Raw genomic sequence first — 24,595 nt, 5'->3', positions numbered from 1 at the left:
AATAGACAACAGAGGAGTTGCCATGGCAACCGTAGGAGCCACGCTGAGGAAGTCGTGCGTGGGCAAGAAAGGGGAGATGGAGAACTTATGCTAAAGAGAATGCTGTGTGACTTATAAACGCTGCTGTATCTGCACTAACCCCTTTGTATCTCAAATAGTTGTAAAGAAACCAAACGGACAGAGGAGGAGTTCCTTCCAAAAATGGCTTGCAGATAATGGCTGATGGACAGCTGACTCATGAAGCATTATTTGCCTTTTTATCAATTTGTTCCCAATATTCCTAATAATGGAGACTTCACTGACAGCTGAATGGATCAATTAAAAACAAACTCAAACAGGGCATCTGGGTGGCTCAGTTTGTTGAGCGTCTGACTTCGGCTCTGGTCATGATCTCACAGTTCGTGAGTTCCAGCCCCACGTCGAGCTCTGTGCTGACGGCTCAGAGCCTGGAGCCTGCTTCAGATTCTATGTCTCCCTCTCTCTCTGCCCCTCCCATGCTCATGCTTGCACGCTCTCTCTCTCTCAAAAATAAAAACATTAAAAAAAAACCCTGAAACACAATATTCAAATCTAAGGAAGATAAAGACAACTCTGGAAAATGACCACCACAGATTTTTATTTAATTAAAAATATTATACATGTTGTTGCATTTTCATGGAAAATAATGAGTTAAAAAACACCAACAGTGTTAGTTTTTAGAAACTTTCATCACCCCGTTCTGCCACCTGCTGCTTTTTTCTGTCCATGGCATGAACCATGTGTTAGGAATTGGGGCCCTTGTGAAACTAGAGCTTCCTTGAAGTTCATACCTACAAGACCCCTGGAGTGAGCCATTTTCTTGAGGTTGGTGTTCTATTGAGTTACATCAGATACACCAGTCTGGACTCCCTTGCAAACCTTTGAAAGGAGCTAACATAAAAGCCCAAAGCACATGTCAACACCAATTCAGCTCAATGTGTCTATAAGAATCAGTTATGACCTCATCCAGTTTCCAAGCCAGTTACCAAGTGACTTTGTATTCTACCTGGTGTATTAGTGTCCTGAGCCCCTCCATAAAACTTTCCCTGAACCCATGGTGGGAAGACACTGCCATATAGTGTTTATATTAAAACCATCAGCAAATACACAAAAGCACATGTGGCCCCCATGCACAATACTATCAAATAAAAAAAAATACATATTGGTACAATACAACCTTTGGAATCACTGGCTAAAATATAGCCACGTGAGTATTTCTAAAGTCTTCATGTAATTCCACATTTAAGAAAAATAACAGCACAAAACTTTAACTTGAAAACATCACTTCAGCTATAAACTTCTCATGTATAAATACAAAGTGTGTACAATATCATCCTCTCCCTAACTCTCTTCCTTTGTATTCTTTGGACAGCACCACCCCCTAACCCATATCCTTCACCTACAACATAAGACTGCATCCCTATATTGCTCCCGAGTGATGCTTTTACTAAAATTGGATCTGATGTGACAGAAACATCCTGGCTCTGTTTTCCTGCACCTTTGCTTCAAATTGTAGTACACTTCATCTGGATTTTGCATCCAGCTTTATATTAAAGAGAGATGAATCCCCCCCCAAAATACACAAATAAGCAACATAGCTGGATAGCAAAAAGGTAGAATTGCCTCAGCTCTTAGAAATTGGACAATGTTCTTCCTTCTTCATAACGGTGTGTCAATTGATGGGAATAAAATAAGGCTGAAATTGCTTTTCACATTCTGGCTCTGTTGGGGGCATTTTCACATAGACCCCTGTAGTAAGAGGGCTTCTTTTCTTTAGCTGCCAAATGCAAAAAAGAAACAGTAATTATTATTGAGAAATACAGAAGCCATTTCTAGACATAATAGGACTCACCAAATACTGGGTCCCTACCCTGTTGAAAAATGAATGTTCACCACATACAGAATTATAAGCCCCAGAAGATTTTCTTGATTCAGCTATTACAACTCACTTTAGGTAAATAACTCTGTGCTATTGATGTAAAATGGCAATCATTTTCCCTGGCTGCAAGAGAGGAGTAAGAGACTTTGAGAAAGCTTTAAAAAGGACACCCAAAATGCCTATGGTGATCAACCACATCTTATCTGTGAGGGGAGGAGCTTGATAAGATAATAAACTTCAGTTACTCTGTTCAAGAGCTGTATTTCTCATATCCACTCCTCATATACTCTTTATAACTTTTTGCCCACATTAGTGCCCATTTTTTATCACCTCCGTAAATTGAGATTCTGTGTCCATGTGGCAGTTTCTAGAAAATGAGGTAAGAAGAATCTACAGCAATTGAACAGGTTGAGTAGAGGATCTTGGAATCCAGTGAGGGGCAAGGGGAGGGAGAGAAGGAGAGGGAGGGGAAGACAGGAAGCCAGGGAGAGAAAGAGAAGCAGGGAAGAAGTTTGTGTTGACAAAAGCAAGCCATAGACAGAGGTAGATGAAAGGAACCACCAAAAAGAAATCCCGATAGGAGGCCTGATTCCATATTTCCATCTCTTCCACCAACACTGCAATAAATAAAACCTTGTATTCTCATTCACTGGGCTAGAGGGGAGGGCAAGACTCTCCATTTGAGCAGACTGGATAACAGGGAGCCCTGGACAGGTATTGGGTGGACAGCTACAGCTTGGACAAGGAAGGCACAAGCAGGGTGGCACCAAGGGATGGCTTCCAGGTGAAGTGGAGTGACATGAAGGGGGAGACTAAAATCCATCCAGTGGTCTTCTATAGCAGCATTTTGTCCAACTTAATCTTATATTTCAGGGTTTTTAAGTACAATTGTCTTGAAGATAAAGTGCAAAACAGCTGCCCCGTGTTGTTCAAATGGTTACTCAAACTGAAACCCTGTTCAGAAGCACACAAACATTCAATGTCAAACACACTCATCTAAAATGTTAGTCATCCTGAAACCTCAAAGGCCAATGCCAAGGGTTCTAGCGTGTTCTTTACCACTGCCCTTCCTTTACCACTGTTCTGCATTTATTGCTTCATCTCCAGAAAACTGAACTCAACAGCATCATTCGGTCAGTTGCTATCACTGGAGGCATCCCCACCAGAAGTGTTGTGTTGTCAGCATTGCACTCACCATTTTGCTCAAAGAAACAGCTGTGATAAGGAAGCTATAAAAAAACAATCCTGAACTGACTGCTGCGAGGATCCAGAGGAGGAAGTCAGAATCTGGGCAAGGTTCAGGATCTGCAACAGAAGACAAAGCACAGCTTCCTTGAGATTCTCTTTAAACTTAAGGGCCCTACTCCCCCCCCCCCCATTAGTGAAAAAAAAGAGCTTCCAGACCTTGGTGTCCACCCCTAAGTAAGTCTGACTGCTGGGGGCCACTTCTACAGGAGTGTCCTATCAAAGACCCAAAGTCAAATTTCACAGTGCTTATCACTCCAGAGTAAGTGCCCCAACCTCCAGTAGAAAAAAACACTATCCCCAACCCATTTTAGTTTTAGTCAGAACGCTGTTTGGGTCACCACCCATTAATCAGACTCCCATGCAGTATGCCAAAGAACTCTTAAGGAGAATTTCCATAATCCTAAAAATGAACCACCTGAAGTTGAGGAACAAAACTGTTTTCATGCAAAGAAGACAGCAATGCAAAAGGTGTAAGCTTAGTGATAAGGTTTTGCTCACCGATGACATAAATCTGGGTTCCATTGCCCATGCCTGCATAGTAGGGTGGTGGGTACATGAGCTCCACCTTGCAGATGTAGAGTCCCGTGTCCATGGCCCTCAACCCTTGGATGGTGAGGTTCACTTTGTTTCCGCTGGAGATGCCAGTGCAGGTGGAATCATCTAGGAAGGCCAACTCATTCTCCACTGTGTATGTCGCAGCACAGACTTCAGTCATCTGGCTGCCAGTCTGCCTCAGCACAGTCACTCGGACTTCGGCGGCATTGCCTGAAGACCCATATTCACACATGAAGCTGGCGACACCTCGGCTGCTGGCCAGCACCACTGCAGGCTGGGCCACATGCATCCCTAGCAAGGGAAAATTAGAGGGAACTCAGTGAACTCCTGCTCACCCGCGACCAGGCTCAGGCAAAATCTCTGGCTGAGGGAAGTGGATCTTTGATGGACACTCTCCAGCTTCACCTTCCAGTCCTTCCCTCCCTTCAGCCAATACTCTTCATCCCTTCCCTTCTCTCCCCATCCATCCCCTCCATCACTCAGCTGACTTCCAGCCCATCTCCATGAAGGTGTTTCCTTAGAGAACAGAGTTTCTTGAAGGCAGTTGGTTGTATCAGGAAGAACATTGATGTGACAAACTGAAGGCCAGGCCCTACCATGAAATATACTTGATTTGGGGTGAGTCATGCCTCCCCTGTAGCCTTCATTTTCCTTCACATGTACTAAGAGAGGATTAGGTCAGATGAGAACAGAGTGCCTTCCACCTCTGATATTCTATGGTTATCACAGAACTACAGGAACTTTAATGAGCAGTAGGGGAAATTTTGGAGGTTGAGGTACAGAATTTCACCTTACCTCTCAATGCATACGTCACAAACCTCTGCCTATATTTACCTGGCCAGAGAGGCTGAGCCCCAGGTCACTGCACCGGATGTCACCTTTCCCAGCATTATTATCAGAAGGAGGGACGCTGCTAGATGAAGGAAGCCACAGAGCAGAGGGCACCGGGTCGTTTCCTCTCTAGGTTGAGGCAACCCTACTATTAACTTCTGTGGGCTTCCCCTGCCGCCACCACCACCTCTTCCGCCACTCTCTCCTCCACTTGAACACTCCCATGCTCCTTTGTTCTTCCTCCCTCTGGCTTCTACAGGATAAAGGAAGCCAGCTCTCAATTCAAAAAGGCTTGCATCATCTAAAAAAACTTTAGCTTCATGTCAAACTACCTTCCTGCAACTAACTCAGCCCCTCTCCAGTCGATCATACAAGTGACACTCAACACTTGGATGAAACATGCCACTAATTAATTCTGCTCAAACACTTTGATGCCTTGCATACCATTGACTGCAAAAACAAATGAAATAAGTGGCATTTATGTCCTCTATGATCTAATCCCAACCTATCACTCCAGTCTGAGTTTCCAGGACACCTCTTCCTATGTATAAATGACTCTATAGAAATCGCTCTATCACTAGTCCTTTCTCCCAAGTACCTGAACTGGACAACGTCTGTCCTCACAAGAGAGAACAACATGGTAGCAGCCCTTGCCAGAATTAATCCAGCAGCCCTGGCTGGCTAGATAACAGTCTTCTTCCCCAACCCTCATCTCAGTCTATCAGAGCATCCCCTGAGCATCCTCTGAGCATCTTTTGCACTGTTATAAATCCGTCACAGTATTTAATCAAGTTCTATCCCATATTAAAGTTTTTTGCGCACTAATTTGCAGCTTCCGCCTTTGGCTTATAACTCCTAGGAGCGGCCATTATAATCTGCCCATATGAGCACCCAATAATCTTTGTTGTATTGATGCTAAGCCTAAAGACCAAGTTTGCTGCCCTCCCCCCAGCCCCCAGGCAAATTCCCAATTATCACCAGTAAATCTGGTCACACTCGATTTTTCAGCGGGAGAATCTCAGTAACAGGTGGAGATAAATTTTCTACAAAGTAAAGGTAATTACTTCTAAGAGTATTTAATCTTTACATGTTCAAAACATGTAGAATAAGAAAATGTATATAAATATTTCTTATAATATTATTGGTAATAATTTAATTATGGAATACCTTTAAGCATCCAAGATATATCGTACAAACCACATGGTTTCTTAACTGATATGGTCTAGAGAGAGAGAAGGTTGAAATTCAGTGAGAATGCTCATCATTTTATATGTAGCAAACCTAGAATCAACCTGTAAAGAGCTTTATTTCATCTGAAAACTGGGGAATCTGCATCTGAAATCCACAGATAGGTCAGGTGGCAATTAAGTATCTTAGGCTAAACAGACTGATGGTGTTCTTTCTTCTCTTCTTCCTTTTATTTCTTTCTTTCTCTCTCTCTCTCTCTCTCTCTCTCTCTGTGTGTGTGTGTGTTATGGTTTCAAACTGCTTTCATTTTTTAAATAATTAGCTAACTAGTTTATAGAATTGACTGAAGACCTTAAGACTTTGAATTGAGTAAAGAAGGCTTAAATTTTAAATAAGCCAATTCATTTATAAAAGTGAGCTCGAGGATCTTAAAATCTCAAATCGGGTAGGAAAGAAACTTGATATGTTTTGCTTAAGTCAATGTTTTTGAAAAAGGAAAATCTTGAGCTCACCCTGATTCCAAGCTCAAATATATTAAGGACTGTGGAGATCTTTCCTCTTAACTCACTTAACTTTACAGTAATTTCTTCCAATCATACAGAAGTGTATGAAATTGCTTGTCTCCCAAACCAACTCAGATGTATCTATTAAGCTCCTAGTCAGTGCCTGGGACTCTGCTATGAGCTGTATCTCTGCTCATTTGCTGCTGCCAGCTGTCCCCTTTGCTGTCTTGGAATACAGAGTTATCCAAGCCAGGAGTTTGGAGTTTTACCTTTAGCTTCTGGCTTTGTTATAAATCACTGCCCTTGACTGCTGAAAGAAATGAAACCCAAGTGGGAGAAACACCTCCTCCACCTTCATGCTCCAAAAGCCTCACTCACCTTTGGAGAAGACGGGGATAAAGAGAAGAGAAAACAGAGCAGTGCACGGCCAGGTCCTAGAAGCCAGGTCCAGCTGAGCCCCATGCCTCCGGAATCCAAAGCAAGCCATGGCTTTATGGGAGCAGTGTTCAGGTCTTCAGGAAGCAGAGTGAAACCTTTCAGGATCCTGAAGCTTTGAAATGTGTTTGAACCCACACAGAATCAAGGACTTTATATAGTTGGCTTTGATCCCAGGTATGTACTATACATGTGCACACACAAGAGGCACCTGAATAGAAAGCCTTTTTGTTTTGGTTTTACGAGAAAGGAAGTCGTGGGTTTAGCTGTTACGTCGAAAAGATAACCTCAAACACTCAAAGTAAAACTGAACAAAACAAGCCAATCCATGGATGGAAAATGCACTCAATTTGAAACTGAAGCTTCTTGCTCACTTTGAGGATAAGTGGAGACTTGGAGAATTTCCTGGAGTGCAGGAGTCTCCCTAAGTCCCAATTATGTCCAATTATCTAGGCATCTTTTACCGCCCAATTCACTTCATTCACATCTCCAAAACTATGAAGCTGCTGGTTCTGAGCCCTTGACCCAATGACAGCAGTAGTCTGTAGACATTAGTAATAAAAGCTCTGTATTCACCATCTCTGGCAAGTTTACAAATAAGAGTTTATTTCTCCAAGCTCCATTGAGCATTTTGTTGAGAGAAAATACCAAAATCATAAGAAATGAATGATTTTGCTTCTGGTTTGCAAATTAGGAAAGAATTCGGGTACTCTTGAAAGCCTTAACAAAGACAAAATAGAGTTGGAGACATTCCAGCAAACATCAGCCAAAATGATCCAAGAGATTCTTCCATAAGAAGATGGACATTTTTTTTTCTAAAGAGAATTTTTCAAGTATAAAATCCAAGAACTAAGGTTAAATATGACTGAAGTTCCTAAATGTATGAAAGCTGTAAACAGGACAAGTGTTCATCCTATAAGAGAATACTAAACATTGGGGCCACCTACCTTAAAACTGATGAGTTTTCATATGCTTCAATAACAAAAGAGACATTTATTGAAAACCTATGCCAGTTATATGGTATGTGCATTTAGATTGAATGGGGACCAGACAAAACACAATTAATGCCTTAAGGGACTTCTAGGAGATTGACATGCAAACAGTTACAGCATGACTATGATGTTTGCCTATTCCAGCCCTTCACGGTTTCCCATTGTCCATACAGCTCAGCACAGCAGAGGAGGCTTTATAGAATATGGACCTAATGCCTCTGTGAGCCTGTCTTCCAGCATTCCCACACATGACCCCTTCTTCCGTGTGTCCTCTCTCCAAAACACCTCTTTTGGATCTCATCAACTTTATGCAGTTCCAATGCCTATTTTCTCCCAATATCTAATCCTCCTTCTCATCATCCAGGAGTTAACCAACATGACAGCCTCTCCTGAGGCCTTTTTCTGTACTCCCCTACCACCTTATATAAGCCTTCCAACCCAGCTGAGATGCCAACAGGCAAGAGCAACCTAATGGGCTTTTACTAGGGGCCAGATCCCAGATAGGTCACTGAAGATACAAAAGTGAAAATTGTATGTTCCTGCCCTTGAGAGGAGACACAGCAGAAGGAGTGGGAGATAGTTACACCCATGATCATGACAGAATAGAGAAATGCTGGAATTGAAGTATCTTGCACAGCCATAGAGGAGCAGAAGCCATTGGTTCAGCCTGTGGAAGTCAGAAAGGGCTTCTCAGAGAAAGTAAAACCTGAGCTTATTATTGAGGGCAAGAGCAAGGGCTGGGTATTGAAACAAAAAGAACAATACGTGCCAAGATTGGAAAGGGCATAAAGCGCTCATTATGGCCAGAGGACAAGACAAGTATGGGAATCCACAGTAGGTGGAAGCTGATGCTCTTAGCACTGAGGGCGAATGCACCAAAAAGGAGCAAGTTGGCACGGCTGAGTTCACATTTTAGGGGAATTCCTGCTTGCACGGGAGAAAGGATGGGGAGGATAAGTTCAAGAAGAAGTAAGATGTAACCAGGAAAACCAAGAAGGAGGCTATTGCGATACCCCAGGCAACCAGGAATTGACAAACTTCTTCTGTAAAAAGACTGACAGTAAACATATTAGGCTTTGCAAGTCATATGGTCCCTGTTGCCACTACTCAACTCCACTGTTATAGGGTGAAAATAGCCACAGAAAATACATAAATGAAAGGGCATGGCTATGTTCCAATAAAACATTATTCACAATATCAATTATACCCTAATTTAAAAAAAAAAAAAGAACATTATTTACAAAAACAGGTGGAGGCTGGATTTGGCCTGCAGACCATGGTTTGCCAATTCCTGGTGTTAAAGTAAGGCAGCGACAGCAGTGGTGACAGGTTCCTAAGAGGACTATTCCAAAGGCAGTGAATGCATAGAGAACACCAAATTTATGGCTTAAGAGGTACTGTCGTAGTGTGACAGTTCAAATGTTTGTCAATTTTATCTCATTCAAGTCTCAAAACAAGGCAGGGATCATAGGTTTTCTCAATTTATAAAAGATAAAACCAAGGCACTGAGACTTGAATTTATCCAATCCCCCATAGTCAGTGGTAGAGCCAGGATCTGAAGTGGGAAATGCTGTTAATCACTGCACTAAAGAAAAGGTTTTAATGTCCAAGAGAACTAGATTTGAATCCTAGTATGAAGACTTGCTAGCCGTTGATCTGGGGCTCAGAGCCCAATGTCTTCCAGAAAATAGTGACTACAACTCAAGGCTGTTGTAAGGATTAAATGAGATAATGCATATAGTATGTATAAAAGAACTACTATGGTATCTGGACATTCAAGAAAGCTCATTGAGAAAACAGAGCTACAATTTCCGGGAATAGGGAACATAAGCAGATCAGGAAATGAAGATGATGAGTTCCATTTGGGTACATTGAGTTTATCTACAGAATGTAAGGGGGAAAGACTCCAAAATGATTGCTGACATGGTCTGGAGCACAGGAGAATGATCTGAGTTAAGACATTAGTTTAGGCAACCATGAAGCCACTGATGAAAATTTCACAGGCAAGGTTTCAGGTGAACGCTCTATAAACATTTGTTAAATGCATAGATAAAGGAGTGAAAACAGTTTAATATAAGAAGACATGAAGGTTGCAATAGGAACTTTCAAAGAAGCTTACCAGGTTCCCTAATTATACTTTCATGAAACTATTTCTGCAATAGCAAGAAAATTCGATTGTTTTGAAAAACACTAGATAAAAAGCATGTTGGTGAAAAAGATATATTCTTTTCACATGTATCATCCCATAGATTATTTGATAATTACAAAGGGGAAAAGATAATGGATAAATCTAGCAGATACTGCTTTAGCCAAGTGATCAAACTAAAGATCACCCATGATGAGACATTTTGACATCATGTGACTCCAGATATAACGCACTGAGAAGAACACGACACATCTGTAGTAGTATTGCCAAAATGGGTTAAATTGAATCTAATCGTGAAAAAACAATTAGGCAAATCCATGTTGGGATCATTCTGCAAAACAACTGGCCTTCAAAATGGGCCTTTGCTTCTTCAAAAATGTCAATATCGTGAAAGATTTTAAGAAGAAAAAACCTTGAAAATTGTTCTAGATTAAAGGAGACTAAGGAGACATGATGATAAAATCCAATGTGTGATCCTTGATTTAAAAATAATAATTACATAGCACGTTATAGAGACACTTGGGGAAATTTGAATTTAGACTATATTTGACAATAGGATTGTATTAATGTTAAATTTGCTGAGTGTGATCATTTAACTGGGGTTTTGTAGAGAAACATTCTGTTTTTATATGATGTTTGCTTAAGCATTCAGGGATAAAGTCTCAGGATGTCAGTAAGTAACCCTCAAATGGCTCAACAAAAATACGGGTGTATGTTTGTGTTAGCCCAGAGAGAAAAAGAATAAAACAACAGAGACAAAATATTAACAATTGGTGAAGCTAAGTGAAGAGTATATCTGTGTGTTCCTGATACATTCTTAAAAATTCTTTGCAATACTGAAGTTTTTCAAAATAAAAAGCTGAACGCAAAAATTGTAGAACCACTATTACTATGGAAGGCACTATACCACAGATAAGCAGACTGAAATTTAGAGAAAGGAAGTGACTTGCCCAAGGTTATTCTCCACCGCCCTTCCTTACATCCATTTTCCACCTGGGAGGCAGACCCACAGGGACAACTGGGTTCCCTGGCAGATTGGCTTCTGGGAGGGACCAGCAGATGGGAAGCACCTGAAGAAGATCCAAAGGAAGGAGGGCAGAGATCAGGATATTTCTTCTCTCTCCCAGATTCAGGACCTTATCTCCGGCAGTAACAGTAGCTCTGCACAGCTACAGCTTTTGTTGAGTGCCGCCTGCCCCTTCTATGAGCCAATTCTCACTATTTCTTTCCCCGGTCCTTTCAGTATTGGGAGTGGACCACCTTCCAGGGTTGCTAGCATCTGTGTGCATTAACATCTTCTATTCCTGACCCTCCTAATACCTCTTAAAATAGTCTTTTGCTGAATCTCTCATTTGAACCACCTGTTTGCTGTAGAGTCCCTGGTTGATTTAGTCCCACAGCTGATAAGCAGCAAAAACTGCATTTAAATTCTGATCTCATTCCCATCCAGTAGTTACTTTTTCCCTATTCTCTCATGTACAATAATAACATATTTATTACAGTCAATTCTGTGCAATTCTTCTATCTCACCTATATCAAATTCTATTTCCATGGCACTCACACATTCACCCTAGCATCTAACTAGGGCCTCCTTTGTACATAATAGGTGATAGAGAATTTCTGCATTTCAATTTAGGTCTCAACCCATTTTATGTTTCTGGCATCTCATTTCCAGCTCTGGGAAAAGGGCTAGTAAGTAAGGATTCAATCAGGGGACTGACAGATACTAACAAGCCCAGCACAGTGGTGAAGAGTATGACTGGAGTTCAAATCCTAACTCTACTGCATGATGTGTGATCTTAGGTACAGTTTTTGAACTTCTTTGATCCTGAGCTTCCTCATCTGTAAAATAAATATAGCTAATTATGGTAGCTATCTTATAGGGTTATTGTGATGATTCAGTGAGACTATGCCAATAAAATGTTGAAAACTCTGCCTAGACTATAGTATGTGCTCAGTAAATGTTAGCTTATAGGTTAAATACGGAGAAAACTATGGGTTACAAACTTCAGCTGTTATATAAACCCTTTCATTATCATCTCTGATGAATGAGTGGTACATCAGACTTAAACCAGAGACTATTCTAATACTCACATACTTACTAAATTTCTGCTATCGGTGTTCCCATCAGTATCTGAAACCAAATTAGACATTAGACATAACCTAAGGATATTGTAAGCTCTCAGTTATTCAGTGGTTGAATACTCAAATGTCTGGGGGTACTACATCCTTGGATATTTTCATTTCAGGGTAGAAAGGGGAAAGTCGGTTTTGTTATTTACTTTTACCGCTCCAACAACAACAACAAAAAACGTTGGTGGCAGAGGAAATGAAAATAATTGGCTAAAATTCGGGCTCGGGGATTCACTGTGATTTCATTTCCTCACTATCTTCCTGTATCCTACTAGTTTGAGTAAACCCCAGACGGGTTTTGTAGTACTCTTAGTGGTTACTGGATTTGAAAGATCTCTCAAGATTTGCATAATTTCAAGTGATGCCTACAGTGGGTGTCTTCAGAATTCCAGATGAGATATAGTTTGGGTAGGGTAACTGCATTATTTTACTTAATTATAAAACTCCTCTGAATTTATAAAGCTCATTCTGAGCTTAATTGGACTTTTCAGTTTTATTAAGCTTTTTTTTTCCCTAACCCTCCTCCTATTATCCTTTCCCCAACTAGCTTACCCCAAAACCAACCTTTTGTTGAAAGATGTGCACCTGGCATTGACTGCGGTACATACTGCAAAACATCCTTTGCTTGATGGTTTCAGATGTAATGGGAGGAATGAAAAGTCTAATATTTGCATAGCCTGCAGTTTCAGGACATCCCATTACGTTGAGCCTATTATCATGCCTAATTAAGGTTATATACTCTGTTTTTGTGCTAATTAGCTCATCACAGTACAACTCCTTTCAAAATTGACTTCAAAGGAAAAAGAAAATCATCTACTCAAGTGATTGCTAAAGAAGGACCTATCAATCATCTCACTTCGAAAGAGAGCTAAGAGAAAGGAAACGATATGCAAAGTGACTGGAAAGAAATTTTAGCTTCATTACCATTAAAGGGTGAAAATATGGGCTGGGCAAGAACTCACTTAAATGTGGTAGATTAATTTTCAGTCCCTAGGGAGCTGTAATCTACATCATAAAGTCCGGTAAAAATGGATGCTTCTGAGCTGTGGACCTTCTGACAGCCCCTTTGTGGGGAAATAGAATAGATTACTGTTGTCCTTTCAGTCTACATTGCCACCTTGCTGAGGGTAAAGTGAAAAGGGTTGTCAGGGAAGCTAAGTTTTATTTGCTGACTTAATGACAAAATGAAATGCTGAAACCACTTCAGTTGAAGGTTAATCCTATCTGTCAGAGCTTCACTTACGTAGAGATGAAAACAAATATTTTTGAATGAATAAATGACAAAGTCGTTTGTAGGAAGAATCTACGTTCCAATTGCCTAAGCTCCTTACTTTATATGATTAAATCTTTTTGAATATCTTATCTCCATTTATATATAATGGTCTTTTATTATATTTCTGATTTAGCCATTATCATCTCTGATTTTCCCTCAATCTCCTTAACTTCTCACACCTAAAACTAAGATTAAATTTGGATTGGGCTTTAGTCTTAATCCTTCACCCCTATTGCAACATGGCCAACCATGAATAATTTGGGTGAGGGACTTTATCAAAAGCCAGGAATAGACATTTTCAAAATAGGTAACCTCTTTATTTTACGGATCAGAGAACTGATGTTGAAAGTTAATTGACTTGCCCAATATCACACATTTAGGGTTTATCCCTGTGCATGTAGATCTTATTTCTTTATCATCAAGAAGAAATAAAAAGAAAAAATAAAAAGGGAAGGGTAAATAGTCTTGTATTTGACCTATGATGCACCCCAGCTCACCCCACCTGAATGATAAACTCAGAGTACACCCGATTCCCATTTGGAACAAGTTGAGATAGCCCAGGATTATTTCCATTTTACAAAAGCAGAAATGTCACAAGTCACTAATGTTTTCTTGTCCTACTGCAAGCTCAGAGTGTGACTGAAAATTGTCTTTAATGCTGAATAACCACCCAACCTCAAAGAGTTACAAGCTCTCTCTAAAGAGTAACATTGGAAGTACCAAACATTTGATGGAATCCATTTCTCTAATGATATTTGTGGCCTGTATAATCTGAGCTTCAAGAACTTATTTCAGTTTCTTGGTTACAGAGGCAATCACTGTTTTCACATTTTGAGCTGTGTTATTTCTACCCCTGCTGCCATCGTAGCATTTGAATGATTTCAGGCCATGACCTCCTTCACACCTCCAGTTCATAGGAAACTTTTATGTTCACACCTTAGAAAAGGAGTGTCTTTGCTCCTTTGCAGTGTGAGCATTAGCAGCTATGATGGTGGAGAAATGTGTATTAGATAATAAGGAGCACAGTGTATTTGCACAGCCTATTACAGGCATTGAATCCTAGAAGAAACGTTAGTTTTGCTCTCCCATTTTACAGAGGATGAAAGAAAGACCCAGGGAGGTGAAGTGATCTACCCCAAATTACATGCATAGCCTATTGGTGGCAGAACCAAAGTGAGGCCCCAAAGTCCTTAACTTAAAGTCTCTTCTCACTATGCCTTCACTATCATCCACCATCTTCCCAAGACCTCTTAAACTAACATGACTTCTGGTTTTAATTTCCTGCAAGTTTACAACTTGAAGCCCAGCCCCAACAAACTTCCTCATAGGTTTTAGGTACCGACAAACACAAATCAGCAAGTCAGATTTTGAGTAAAAATTGAAAATTATGGTCTTACAGCAATACCAAAAACAACAGGCAAAAGATGGAAACAACCCAAGTGACCATCAACTAACAAATGGATAAAGAAAATGTGCTACATCCACTCAATAGAATATTATACAGCCATAAAAAGAAATGAAGTACTGATGCATGCTTGAATACGAATAAACCTTGAAAACATCATGCTGTGTGAAAGAAGCCAGACACAAAAGGCCACATATTGTATGGTCCATTTATATGAAATACCCAGAATAGGCAAGTCCTTAGAGACAGAAAGCAGACCATTGACTGCCAGGTATTGTGGGGAGGGGGGAATGGAAAGTGGCTATTTGATGGTACAGGATTTCTTTTGGGGGTGATGAAAACATTCTGGAATTAGATAGTGGTGATGGTTGCACAACATAATGAATGTATTAAATACCACTGAATTATATACTTTTAAATGTTTAAAATGGTAATTTTATGTGTCCTTTACCACACATATATACATATACAATATGGTTATGATGATGGATTCAATTGGCATTAACCATCTTAGAAAGCATACCACTGGTCTTACGATATGTGTTGACCATACGTTTTGCTCTTCTCTGAATGTAATCTAGACAAAATCTATAGCCAAGTTGACTACACTCCAAGTATAAAAAGAATGAACTGGTAAATGCATCATTAACTGGCTGAGGCAAGGGAGAAACGTTCTTGTTTTTCCTCATCATCTACAATTCTGACCACACATCACACTGAATCATAACCAGCCAGAATCTGAGATATGGATCATTTGGCTTTGCCTTTCCCTGGGCACAGTTTTCTAACAGGTTACTCAGTTGTGGAATAACTAAATGAGATGGAGAGAGGCCATGTAGGAAATTTTGGCTCAGTGAACTATATGATTCAAGCATGTTTTAGGAGAATATAATTTGAGAGCAGCTGGTTGCATTTAGCAGCTTTCCTTAGCAGGCCCCATACCATGGATTATGCTCTAAGAGGAAAATCTCTGTCCCAGAGCTTCATCCATGAACAGGAAACTGAATAATTGCACTTACATGAGCACATCAGGGCCTGCTGAAAGCAGTAAGAGTAATGCACTGAAATGAAAACCCAGGGTCTGCAATCTTTGGCACATACATAGAGCCCAGCTTCCATGCCCATCTAAGAGAATCCTGTTAAAGAAATGACATTGACTTTAAAATCCTGAGGAATCCATTGCTTATCGTTTTTGTTATTTCTCAACATTATTTGAGTTCATTCTGATCACATACAGTTCTTACCCTACATGCAAACTTTGCAGTTCTGGTCATTTGTGTTATCTGGTTAAAAAATACTGACAAGTAGAATATACCACAAACATTTGTTTCCTGTCCTCCCAAAACATAAGCAGGTCAAGAAACATCAGTCAACTGTATCCCCTGCATTTTACCTTTTGGATAAGATAGACAATATGTACTGAAGAACATATGAGGTTGTTAGAAATTTTTAATTCATGATGATACAAGAAAGTTAAAGGAAGTTATGATTTTTCAAAATTAAATCTTTGCTACTGGAATTTACTATCCTGATTTGTAAGACAAATTCAGGAACCAAGTTTGTGGTGATAAATATATTAAGCAAATGCAATTTTTTTTCTTATCACTTGGAACCACTCTTTTTATTTGAGAAAACAAATTACTTGCAAATCCTCTGACTCTGTCTAGATATGCAGGCCTTCTTTTAATTAGCATCATAAACTGTCTATGTAAGTCAATGTCCTTTGTAAATCTGAATATATTCAAGGACTTCAATATCTCCTATATCAAAAAAATAAACTGGAAGGGAAATCCACAAGATTTTTTGATTTAAGAGAATGGAAGTAAAGAGGAAAATGAGAAGAAAGAATAAGAGAAATGAGAAGCAAATGGAGCAGAGAAAAAAAAGACAAAGCAGAAACTTTAAATGAAGGATAATTTGCATATATTCAAAGAAATATCAATTCCGACCCATCTGACAGAATTAATCAACCATAAGAGAACATTGGTTTTGATTGTGGGTGGAACTTTCATAAAATTCCAAAAGCCTCTTGAAATCACAAAGCCCCTAAAAAGATGCTCTGCTAGATGTTTTTATACAAAGAATGTGCAGATAATGTCATTCTAGCACTAAATTTAGCAAATAAAATGATTGTGATTGATAAGACTCATAGAACCGGTTTTAAAAGTCTTTAGCTCAAATTACTGCAGCATAAATGTTTTTTTTTTTTAAGTCACCAACTTAAAAGTCAGGAAACTCTTACTTAGATTTAGCCATATTTCTATGACACTGGTTAGACAATAATTTTTTATAGACTTCTAGCAGTTTGGGATGTCACCTAGATTCACTGCCTCAAGCCCTGTTGTTTCGGTACCCGGATTTCAATTTGAAGCTTTAAAGATTGAAAACTAATTAGTAAAATCTACAAAGTGTTTTCTATAAGATATTTTCAATAAATTCTGAGACAATTGACCTTTACCAAGGTGTTTTCTAGCAAACATTTAGCCCAGCTAAAACATATCAGGGGAAGATATGATTTTCTCACACTCTCTAACTCTGATTTATTGTTTCAGGGTTGGTTGTAGCAAATAAGGAGTAAAATGCATAAAATGGTGACATGGGATTTAAGAGTTTTGAATTATAGATGTGGTTCTAATGCTACCTAAATGGAAATCAGTTTAATTATATAATCTCGCTAGTTTAATTTTCTCATCTGTGAAAATGAGGAGGCTCAATTAGAAAGAAACTCTAACTTTCAGCCCTAAATAATTTTTAATTAAAAGCATATTTTCCCTTCATGATATGTAAATGGAAAAAGCAGGTTAGAAAACTGTATTTAGAATATGATTCATTTTATAAAAATAAAGTGAAAATACATGCAGAATTATATACAGCAACATGCTACCAGTGATTATAGAATTTTTATTCTCTTATCTTACCTCTATTTTCCATCTTTCTGAATGTATATATATTATTTGTGACTAGAAAAATAAGATATTACAAGCCATATAAATTAAAGTCTTTATTGTTTATAGAACACTAAGTATATACCCGTTCATCAGAGCTTGAACATTCCTATTTTGGGGGAAAAAATTGAAAGAAGATTCATGCAGACATTTGAAATATAAGATGAGTTTATACAAGAACTCTGGTTTCTGAAATATCAACCAAAGAAGCAATTTCACCAGCACAACGTATTGTAGCATCAGCTTCTCTACTTTTGTGACTGCATTGGCATCACGATACTCTGAAAGCACTTCTTGTGTTAATTTTCCTAGAACATCGTGAAAAACATCATATACGTTCAGAAACACACTCCTTTTCCCAAATATAAGTAATGTGTTGGGTACGGTTAATTGGACATGCAAATAAATGGATTATGTGACCAGTATAGGAGAAAGACATTAGTGCGGTAAATTTTAGAAGAGGAAGTAGTCTAAGTTATCCAGGCCCTAATATACTGAGATCTTGAATATGGGAATCAGAACTTTAAGGTCCATCTCTTGCCCTCTGATTGTTTGTGAAAAAGAGAAAGTGATCCTCACAGGCAGATGGTTAGGCCTGGCTTCATATCATCTGTAGACTTTGCATTCTCTAAGTGTATGTCCTTGGTTTCCAACTTGACAGAAATCGTTCAAGACATACCATGCAGGTCATTCAAACAGATCACTCTCAGTTGAACATGGACTTCAGGTGTCATGGGGAAAATCTGTCAGAATCAGATATTCAGTAATATAAATTAGACACGATACTTAGCATACAAAGACAGAAAATTCAAGAACTAACCCTAAGCATTTTTAAAATTATCTGGCCAATTCCTCTATGTCAGAATTCCTACTTAAAAGTATCTTTTGATGTGCTATGGGAGTGCAGTTGAAGGCTCCTAACCATGCCAGCCTCTTCCCTGGCAGAAGGAAGCAAGAGAAAGAGAAGTTCTTCTTGGGGCCCTACATTCAAGGCGATGCTCCACTATGTCACAAAGAGAATTCCAAGGAAATGTAAGGCTGACTGGCTTCCCACAACTCATTATAGTTAAAAAGCAAAACAAAACAAAAACTTTCAGTGATAAAAGGTTCAATCGCTTTATCTAAAATTGCAAATTCAAATGACTGCAGCCCTTCAAATATGTCGTCTTGGAAGGTTATATTTTTCCAGTGATACTGTCATTGTTCAGAAAATCCCTGGGATGCCACTTTTTGGAATTATTCTCATTTTTATGGAGGGGAAAAAAATGCAGTGTCTTATTACTGTATGGTCATATCTTGGTGTTTTAACCACCAACATCCCTCAGATAATGAGGAAATTGTTGTTGGTGGGAGGGAATATCAAATTATCATTCATACAAATAAGTGTTACCTTTGAAGATGTTGGAAGGATTGTGCTATATACAGGCCTTCAAATACCAAGAACATTTTCAGTAATGGTGGCAGCACTAGAACAGGGATGAACATCTTAGATTCGTGTAGGAGTCATGACCCTACTCCATGGCCACACAAAGCAAGTGTAACATGGGGAGGAAGGCTGATTCTCTCATGAGCCATCACTACTGCAGAACTGCAGCTGAACTTCAGGCCCCTGGGGGACTAGATGGTGGGTTACGCCAAACCTTCACAGGGCACAATTTAAGTAACAGCACTGGAGCCCACGGAAAAGAGATTGTACACAGTGAGTAGAGCACAAAAAGTAGGACTCCAGGCAGCTAGTAGCCTGATACTTCTTTATTCAGAAAGCCTGTCCACATACTGATGAGCCCCAGGCCCCAAGATACAAAGATGGAGATCAGGTCAGGGTTTCTGGCCCCAGGGGAAGGGCAAGACAGAGCAAGACACTCAAAAGTCTCAAAGCAGAAACTCAGTCCTCTGAGATGCAGACAAAGGGACTTAGAGGAAATCTAAGCCTTACCTGAGTATGGCAGGAGCCCAGTGGCCATTTTCCAAAGTGAGAGTCCCATGGTCAGAACTACATTGGATCTAAGTCTTGGATAGTGACTAATGCAAGCCTCATTCAGTGAAGGACTGAGAATTTTAAAACCCTTAAAACTTCAGTTAGGAAAAACAGGGCCTGCAGGTGAGGCAAGGCATTTGGGAACACGGATGAAGAAAACTGATCAATATAGAGATATGAGACATAAATAGGGCTGATTAGATACCCATGATCACTTTCTGAAGAGGCTATCACTCATAAATTCTGAAACATTATTTTAGAATATCTATCACTTTATTGGCAAACCTAACAAGAAAACTTCCATGCTTCCTTTTCTTCTGGGTTTATTGTCCTTAGAAGAGTGCTATTGTGCTCCATGGATTGATGGGATTTTCTAGTCACTACTTTTTTTAAATTAAACTATCCAAGTTTAGTTGGGTTGAAACCAGACCGTGGTTTTCAAAGAGCAGACGAATTGAGACCAGACTATATTCTAAACTCCCCCACATTCTGGTTTCATTATGTTCTTGAAACCCAGACCAATTTTATGAAAAGAATTGACAAAAGTGGGCTTGATTCTTAGCAAACCTGACCCAGTTAGAACCTGACGTTGGACTAAAATCGGCTTTAACTTGGGGGTGCAGTGCTAACCGTAGAAGTGAAACTGAATGAATATGTGCAAATGCGTAAGAACTGAAGAGGAGGAAAAAATTATTAAGTGATAAATTTATTAACCCAAATCTCCTAGCAATCAGTGGACAATAACTGGTAAGAAAATATTTCCAGATCTAAAAGCCCAGCAATTACCCTAAGAGCATAATTCTAAAATAACTTTTCTGATTAAGTTCAAACTTTCCAAGAACATTCACCTTTTATCCGAAACCGAACCATGAGAAATTTCAAACTAAAAGTCATTGTAAACTGCTTGCATGAGAATTGTGTTTTCATGATGGAACTATTGAGTAATCATTGTCATTTACTAACTATACAATATTAAGGCAAGAGACAAAAAGTCACTGGGGCCAGAAAAGAGAGAAGGGGAGAAAAGGAAAGAGAAGAGAGAAGGGGTATGGGGATTAAGGAATGAAACAACGAAAGAAGAAAGGGAGGAAGGAAGGAGGGAAGCCAGAGTGGACAAGCGTTGTTAAGACCATGGTTTCTCAGAGAAAGTCACTTCTGACCAAACCCCTTGGAAGCAGAATACTGTTAATCTTAGTCCAACTGCTTCTCAGAAATATCATTTTTCTTGGTGCGCCATTTGCCATCTGGCCCAATCCTCAGGAGTTCTATCTCCAGGGAATCACAAAGTAGTTGAGCTAATATTGATACTCAGCTCCTGCTGTTATTATCTCTGTAAGCCAAAGTTTCTCAACTTCAGAACTATTTACATTTTTTGCCAAAATGGGATTAAGCATGCAAAGGTCTTATTAGGAGAAGTATCTATGAAAGAAAATGGGGAGGGAGATGGGGAAAGCTGGAAGAACCATCAGATATTTATGCAAAGGTGGCCCCTAAGGGAAGGAGAGTGGGAGGGAAGGTTGGGTGGAAACATGCTAGATCCCCATACAGTCTAGGAGAGGTTTGGCAAGAGTGTCAGTGGTCCTTGAGCCAAGGTGAACCATCTGGAACAGGCTTGCTTTAGAATTTTTGCCACTCAGAGTTGTTGGCTAGGAGCAGCCCATGGGAGGCAATGCCTCAATATAAACAGGGCTATGGATGTCAGAGTGCCCCAGCTTGGGTCTTTGGTCCATTACCCTCCTTACAGTAGGGGATTTGTGAGGTTTATTTTCATAATCCACCCCTTGTGCCACATGGATCCACTTTTCCACTTAGGTTCAGGCAGCTTCTCTTCCACTTTTCCTATGAGCCTTTCTTCCTGAGGGAAAACTCCAAAGAGGGAAGTTAATGGATGAACAACAACCCTCATCATTGCAATTGACTTCAAGACAATAACGAGTCTTCCTCCTCTCCCTCCCCCAGTCTTCATTCTTCCCCACATTCTTAGCTATCACTTCAGTAGACCTGGGTGAGTTACCTCCTGACGTGACCCAAACCTTCATTTCTGATTATCTGAGCCCTTGAAAATCATATCCTTCACAGTTCTGGGTAGCTACACATGTTTGTTCATAGTTAAAATAGGTCAAGAGTACCAGGAAACATCCAAGTAGATCATCTGTGTGCCACATGTAATCCTCCCTTCCCATTGTGTAGAAGCAGCCTTATCTCCTCCTGTGATCATTGTCAATTACCTCTACCAGTGTGGTGAAACTTCTTTTTGCCTGCTGATCCTGGGACAGAGGACTCCGAGGCATCCTCATGGCAGCCATAATCTGTAGTTCTTGGGGAGTCTTTCTGTGTCTTCTAGCAAGAAAGTGTTCCTCATCAGTAGCAGAGACCGAAAGCACAAAATCTTCTAATGGGTTAATGGGAGTGGTGGTAAATGGGCTCACTTCCTCTTCCACCCCTTCATTCTTTGACTCATGTTCCCTTTCTACTGGGTACACAGCACCAAATAGGAGGCTCTGATTTAGTAAATGCATTGCATACTAAAGGAAGTCACTCCATCCTCCCAGAGTGTTTTTTCCAAGCTGGCACTTCTGTTGCTTTCAAAGGACATTACCGCAGTCTATGAGGCTGACAGCGTCTGGGTACAATATGTGATACAACCAATGGACCTGAGTACATTCCAACACCTCCTTCGATGTGAAGTGGATTCCCTGGTCACATGATATTCAGAATGAATACTCTGCATGTAGATCAGGCATGCTAGAAGTCCCTGGATAGTAGTGTTGATAGGAAGCTTTACAGGCAGATAAAGCAAGTCTTCCTAAGAACAGGTATCTGTTCCTATGAGAATGAACCACTGGCCTGTCTGGGATGGAAAAGTTTCAATGTGGTCAACTTGCCCCCAAGTAGCCAGTTGGTCTTCTAAAGGAATAGTGCCATAAGGGAGGCATGGTGTTGCTAATAATTTGGACATTCATAGATAGCATTAGCTATCTGCACTGGTAAGAAGTCCATACTACTGGACGAATATGTTGCCTCTATTTCTTCCACTAATGATGAAGGCTGGCTAATGTCAACTGCCCAAATAATTGTATCCTCTTAGTTGTTCAGTGCCTCTTCTTCCATGGTGAATGCTTTCTGATGGGCATTAATGTATGAAACAAAAGTTTTGTGCTTTGTGCCCACTTCCAAATGTTTAGCCTCAAGACTCTACCCCAGACTTCCTTTTCTCCAATCTCCCAATCCTTTTTTTCTAAGTCCTTTATCAGATGTCCAGGCCATCGGCCACCTCCCAGGATCCATATTCCCACTTTAGGCCACTTTACTTTCCACAAGATGAAGGAAAGCTCACAGATCGGTCCACTGGAAAGATTCTTTCCCCCCACTGTCTTCCAGGGCCATACTAAATGAAGCTATAAAGCAGCCACTGTCAACATTCAGCTTGCACGCAAGTACAGGCAGAGCCACCCATAAGCAACTCATTTGGCAATAGGTACAAGCTGGGAGAGAGGCACTGGTATGAACGTAGTGGATGACATGGGATCTGAGCCATCCGATCATGCAGCTTACTCGTGGCCTCCAGCTCTTCTTAGGCTCAATCCCAGATATACCATTTCCATCTTGTAATAGACTGATTTGGGGCCATGTGACTTTATAATCTGGTGGCTCTAGTAGAACCCTGCTCATTGTTGGCCGTTCCAGATGCACAGTCACTTAGAGTCCCACGGTAAACTGTCCTATGTCTATTTGGGTCCAGTAACAAGCCAAGAACTATTTCTCTATTTTTCAAAAGGTAATGCTGCAAATGCCATGGCCTTACTTCAGAATCCCAGAGGTCTGCATTATGGTTCTCCTGCTAGAGTGTGGAATAAACTCCATACTGCATCTTTTTCCACCAGTGATCCCTTCTCCACCACAGGGTCTCCTGAGTGATATGACACAAGTGGCAGGGCCGATTGCACCACATTCTAGATGTGATATAGTATACTTCTCTGCACTGAACTGCATTCGAAGCTAGCAGCTTTCCATATCCCTGATACAGGGGTAAGAGCAATATCCCTAGATGTGGGGTGAGTTGCCTCTAGAACTCAAAGAGTCCTACCAAATGCTGTTTCTTTCTTTCTTTCTTTCTTTTTTTCATTTTCTTTTGTGTTCATGTGATAGAAAATACAAGATACAGCAATTTGTCTTTCGCTTTCAAGGAGCTATTCCAGCATGCCCCTGAGTACTGGACCCCTAAAATCTTCACTGAAGTGCCTGACCCTGAATCTTCATACCCACTAGAGCATACACGGTTTACCAAAGCCCTGCATACTAGTCACCTCTTGTTCAACCTGTCATGATGTCATCATGATATCATGATGTCATCTATGAAATAAATCAGTGTGATGTTTTGTGGGATGCCCAGGTAGTCAAGTCCTCCTCAGACTATACCATATCAGCGGGTGAGAAAAACATAGAACTGAGGCTAAATTGCAAGTGAATATTATTTTCCACGCCATGAGAATGCAAACTGTTTCCGACCCTCTTTTCTAATTAGAATGAAAAAGAATGTGTTTATCGAAACAATGGCTGCCTACCTTGAGCCTCAGCCCTTACAGTCTGCTCTAGGAATGACTCCTTATCTGGTACTGCAGCTGTACTTGGGGCTGCTACTGTCATAGTAGTCTATAGAACTATTGGAATCCATCCAGTTTCTGAAGGGGCTAGACTGGTGAATTATTTTTTTTTTATTTTATAATTTTTTTTTCAACGTTTATTTATTTTTGGGACAGAGAGAGACAGAGCACGAACGGGGGAGGGGCAGAGAGAGAGGGAGACACAGAATCGGAAACAGGCTCCAGGCTCTGAGCCATCAGCCCAGAGCCTGACGCGGGGCTCAAACTCACGGAGCGCGAGATCGTGACCTGGCTGAAGTCGGACGCTTAACCGACTGCGCCACCCAGGCGCCCCTAGACTGGTGAATTAAATGGAGACATTTAGATCTGCATTCTTTATATCTTTCATGATGGCACTAATCTCCACCATTCCTTCACCCCAAGATATAATATTTTGGGGGTCTACTATCTTGGATGGGGAAG

At 40.2% G+C, this 24,595-nt stretch overlaps 1 protein-coding gene across 4 annotated transcripts; it reads right to left on the bottom strand.

Annotated features, from left to right (window-relative positions):
* Positions 1 to 590: 590 nt before the first annotated feature.
* CTLA4 (cytotoxic T-lymphocyte associated protein 4) lies at positions 591 to 21,948 on the bottom strand. Of its 4 annotated transcripts, none has more exons than XM_040475969.1 (7): positions 21,758 to 21,948; positions 18,131 to 18,294; positions 15,626 to 15,742; positions 6,601 to 6,734; positions 3,644 to 3,991; positions 3,093 to 3,202; positions 591 to 1,795 (listed from the first exon to the last, which is right to left on the bottom strand). In XM_040475969.1, the coding sequence occupies exons 2-7, from the start codon at positions 18,154 to 18,156 to the stop codon at positions 1,691 to 1,693; spliced, it is 840 nt and encodes a 279-aa protein (XP_040331903.1). In that variant the 5' UTR covers positions 18,157 to 18,294; positions 21,758 to 21,948; the 3' UTR covers positions 591 to 1,690. The 4 variants fall into 4 exon arrangements, with proteins under 4 accessions (XP_040331903.1, XP_040331905.1, XP_040331904.1 ...); XM_040475971.1 differs by having other exon boundaries at positions 18,231 to 18,294; XM_040475970.1 differs by lacking the exon at positions 18,131 to 18,294.
* Between the last annotated feature and the right edge of the window lie 2,647 nt (positions 21,949 to 24,595).

Source organism: Herpailurus yagouaroundi, unplaced genomic scaffold, assembly GCF_014898765.1.
Source record: "Herpailurus yagouaroundi ecotype Mexico unplaced genomic scaffold, PumYag 140, whole genome shotgun sequence".
In the NCBI taxonomy this organism is placed as follows: domain Eukaryota; kingdom Metazoa; phylum Chordata; class Mammalia; order Carnivora; family Felidae; genus Herpailurus; species Herpailurus yagouaroundi.
This window is presented reverse-complemented; position numbering and strand designations above follow the sequence as displayed.

Excerpts from the sequence above, each read along its gene's own strand:
- CTLA4 (XM_040475969.1), bottom strand. The coding sequence starts at position 18,156 with ATGAAGCCAGGCCTAACCATCTGCCT. Across the intron at positions 3,992-6,600 it reads TATCCCCGTCTTCTCCAAAG|GGATGCATGTGGCCCAGCCT; the intron begins GTGAGTGAGGCT and ends TTCCCTTGCTAG. Across the intron at positions 3,203-3,643 it reads AACCCAGATTTATGTCATCG|ATCCTGAACCTTGCCCAGAT; the intron begins GTGAGCAAAACC and ends CTTCTGTTGCAG.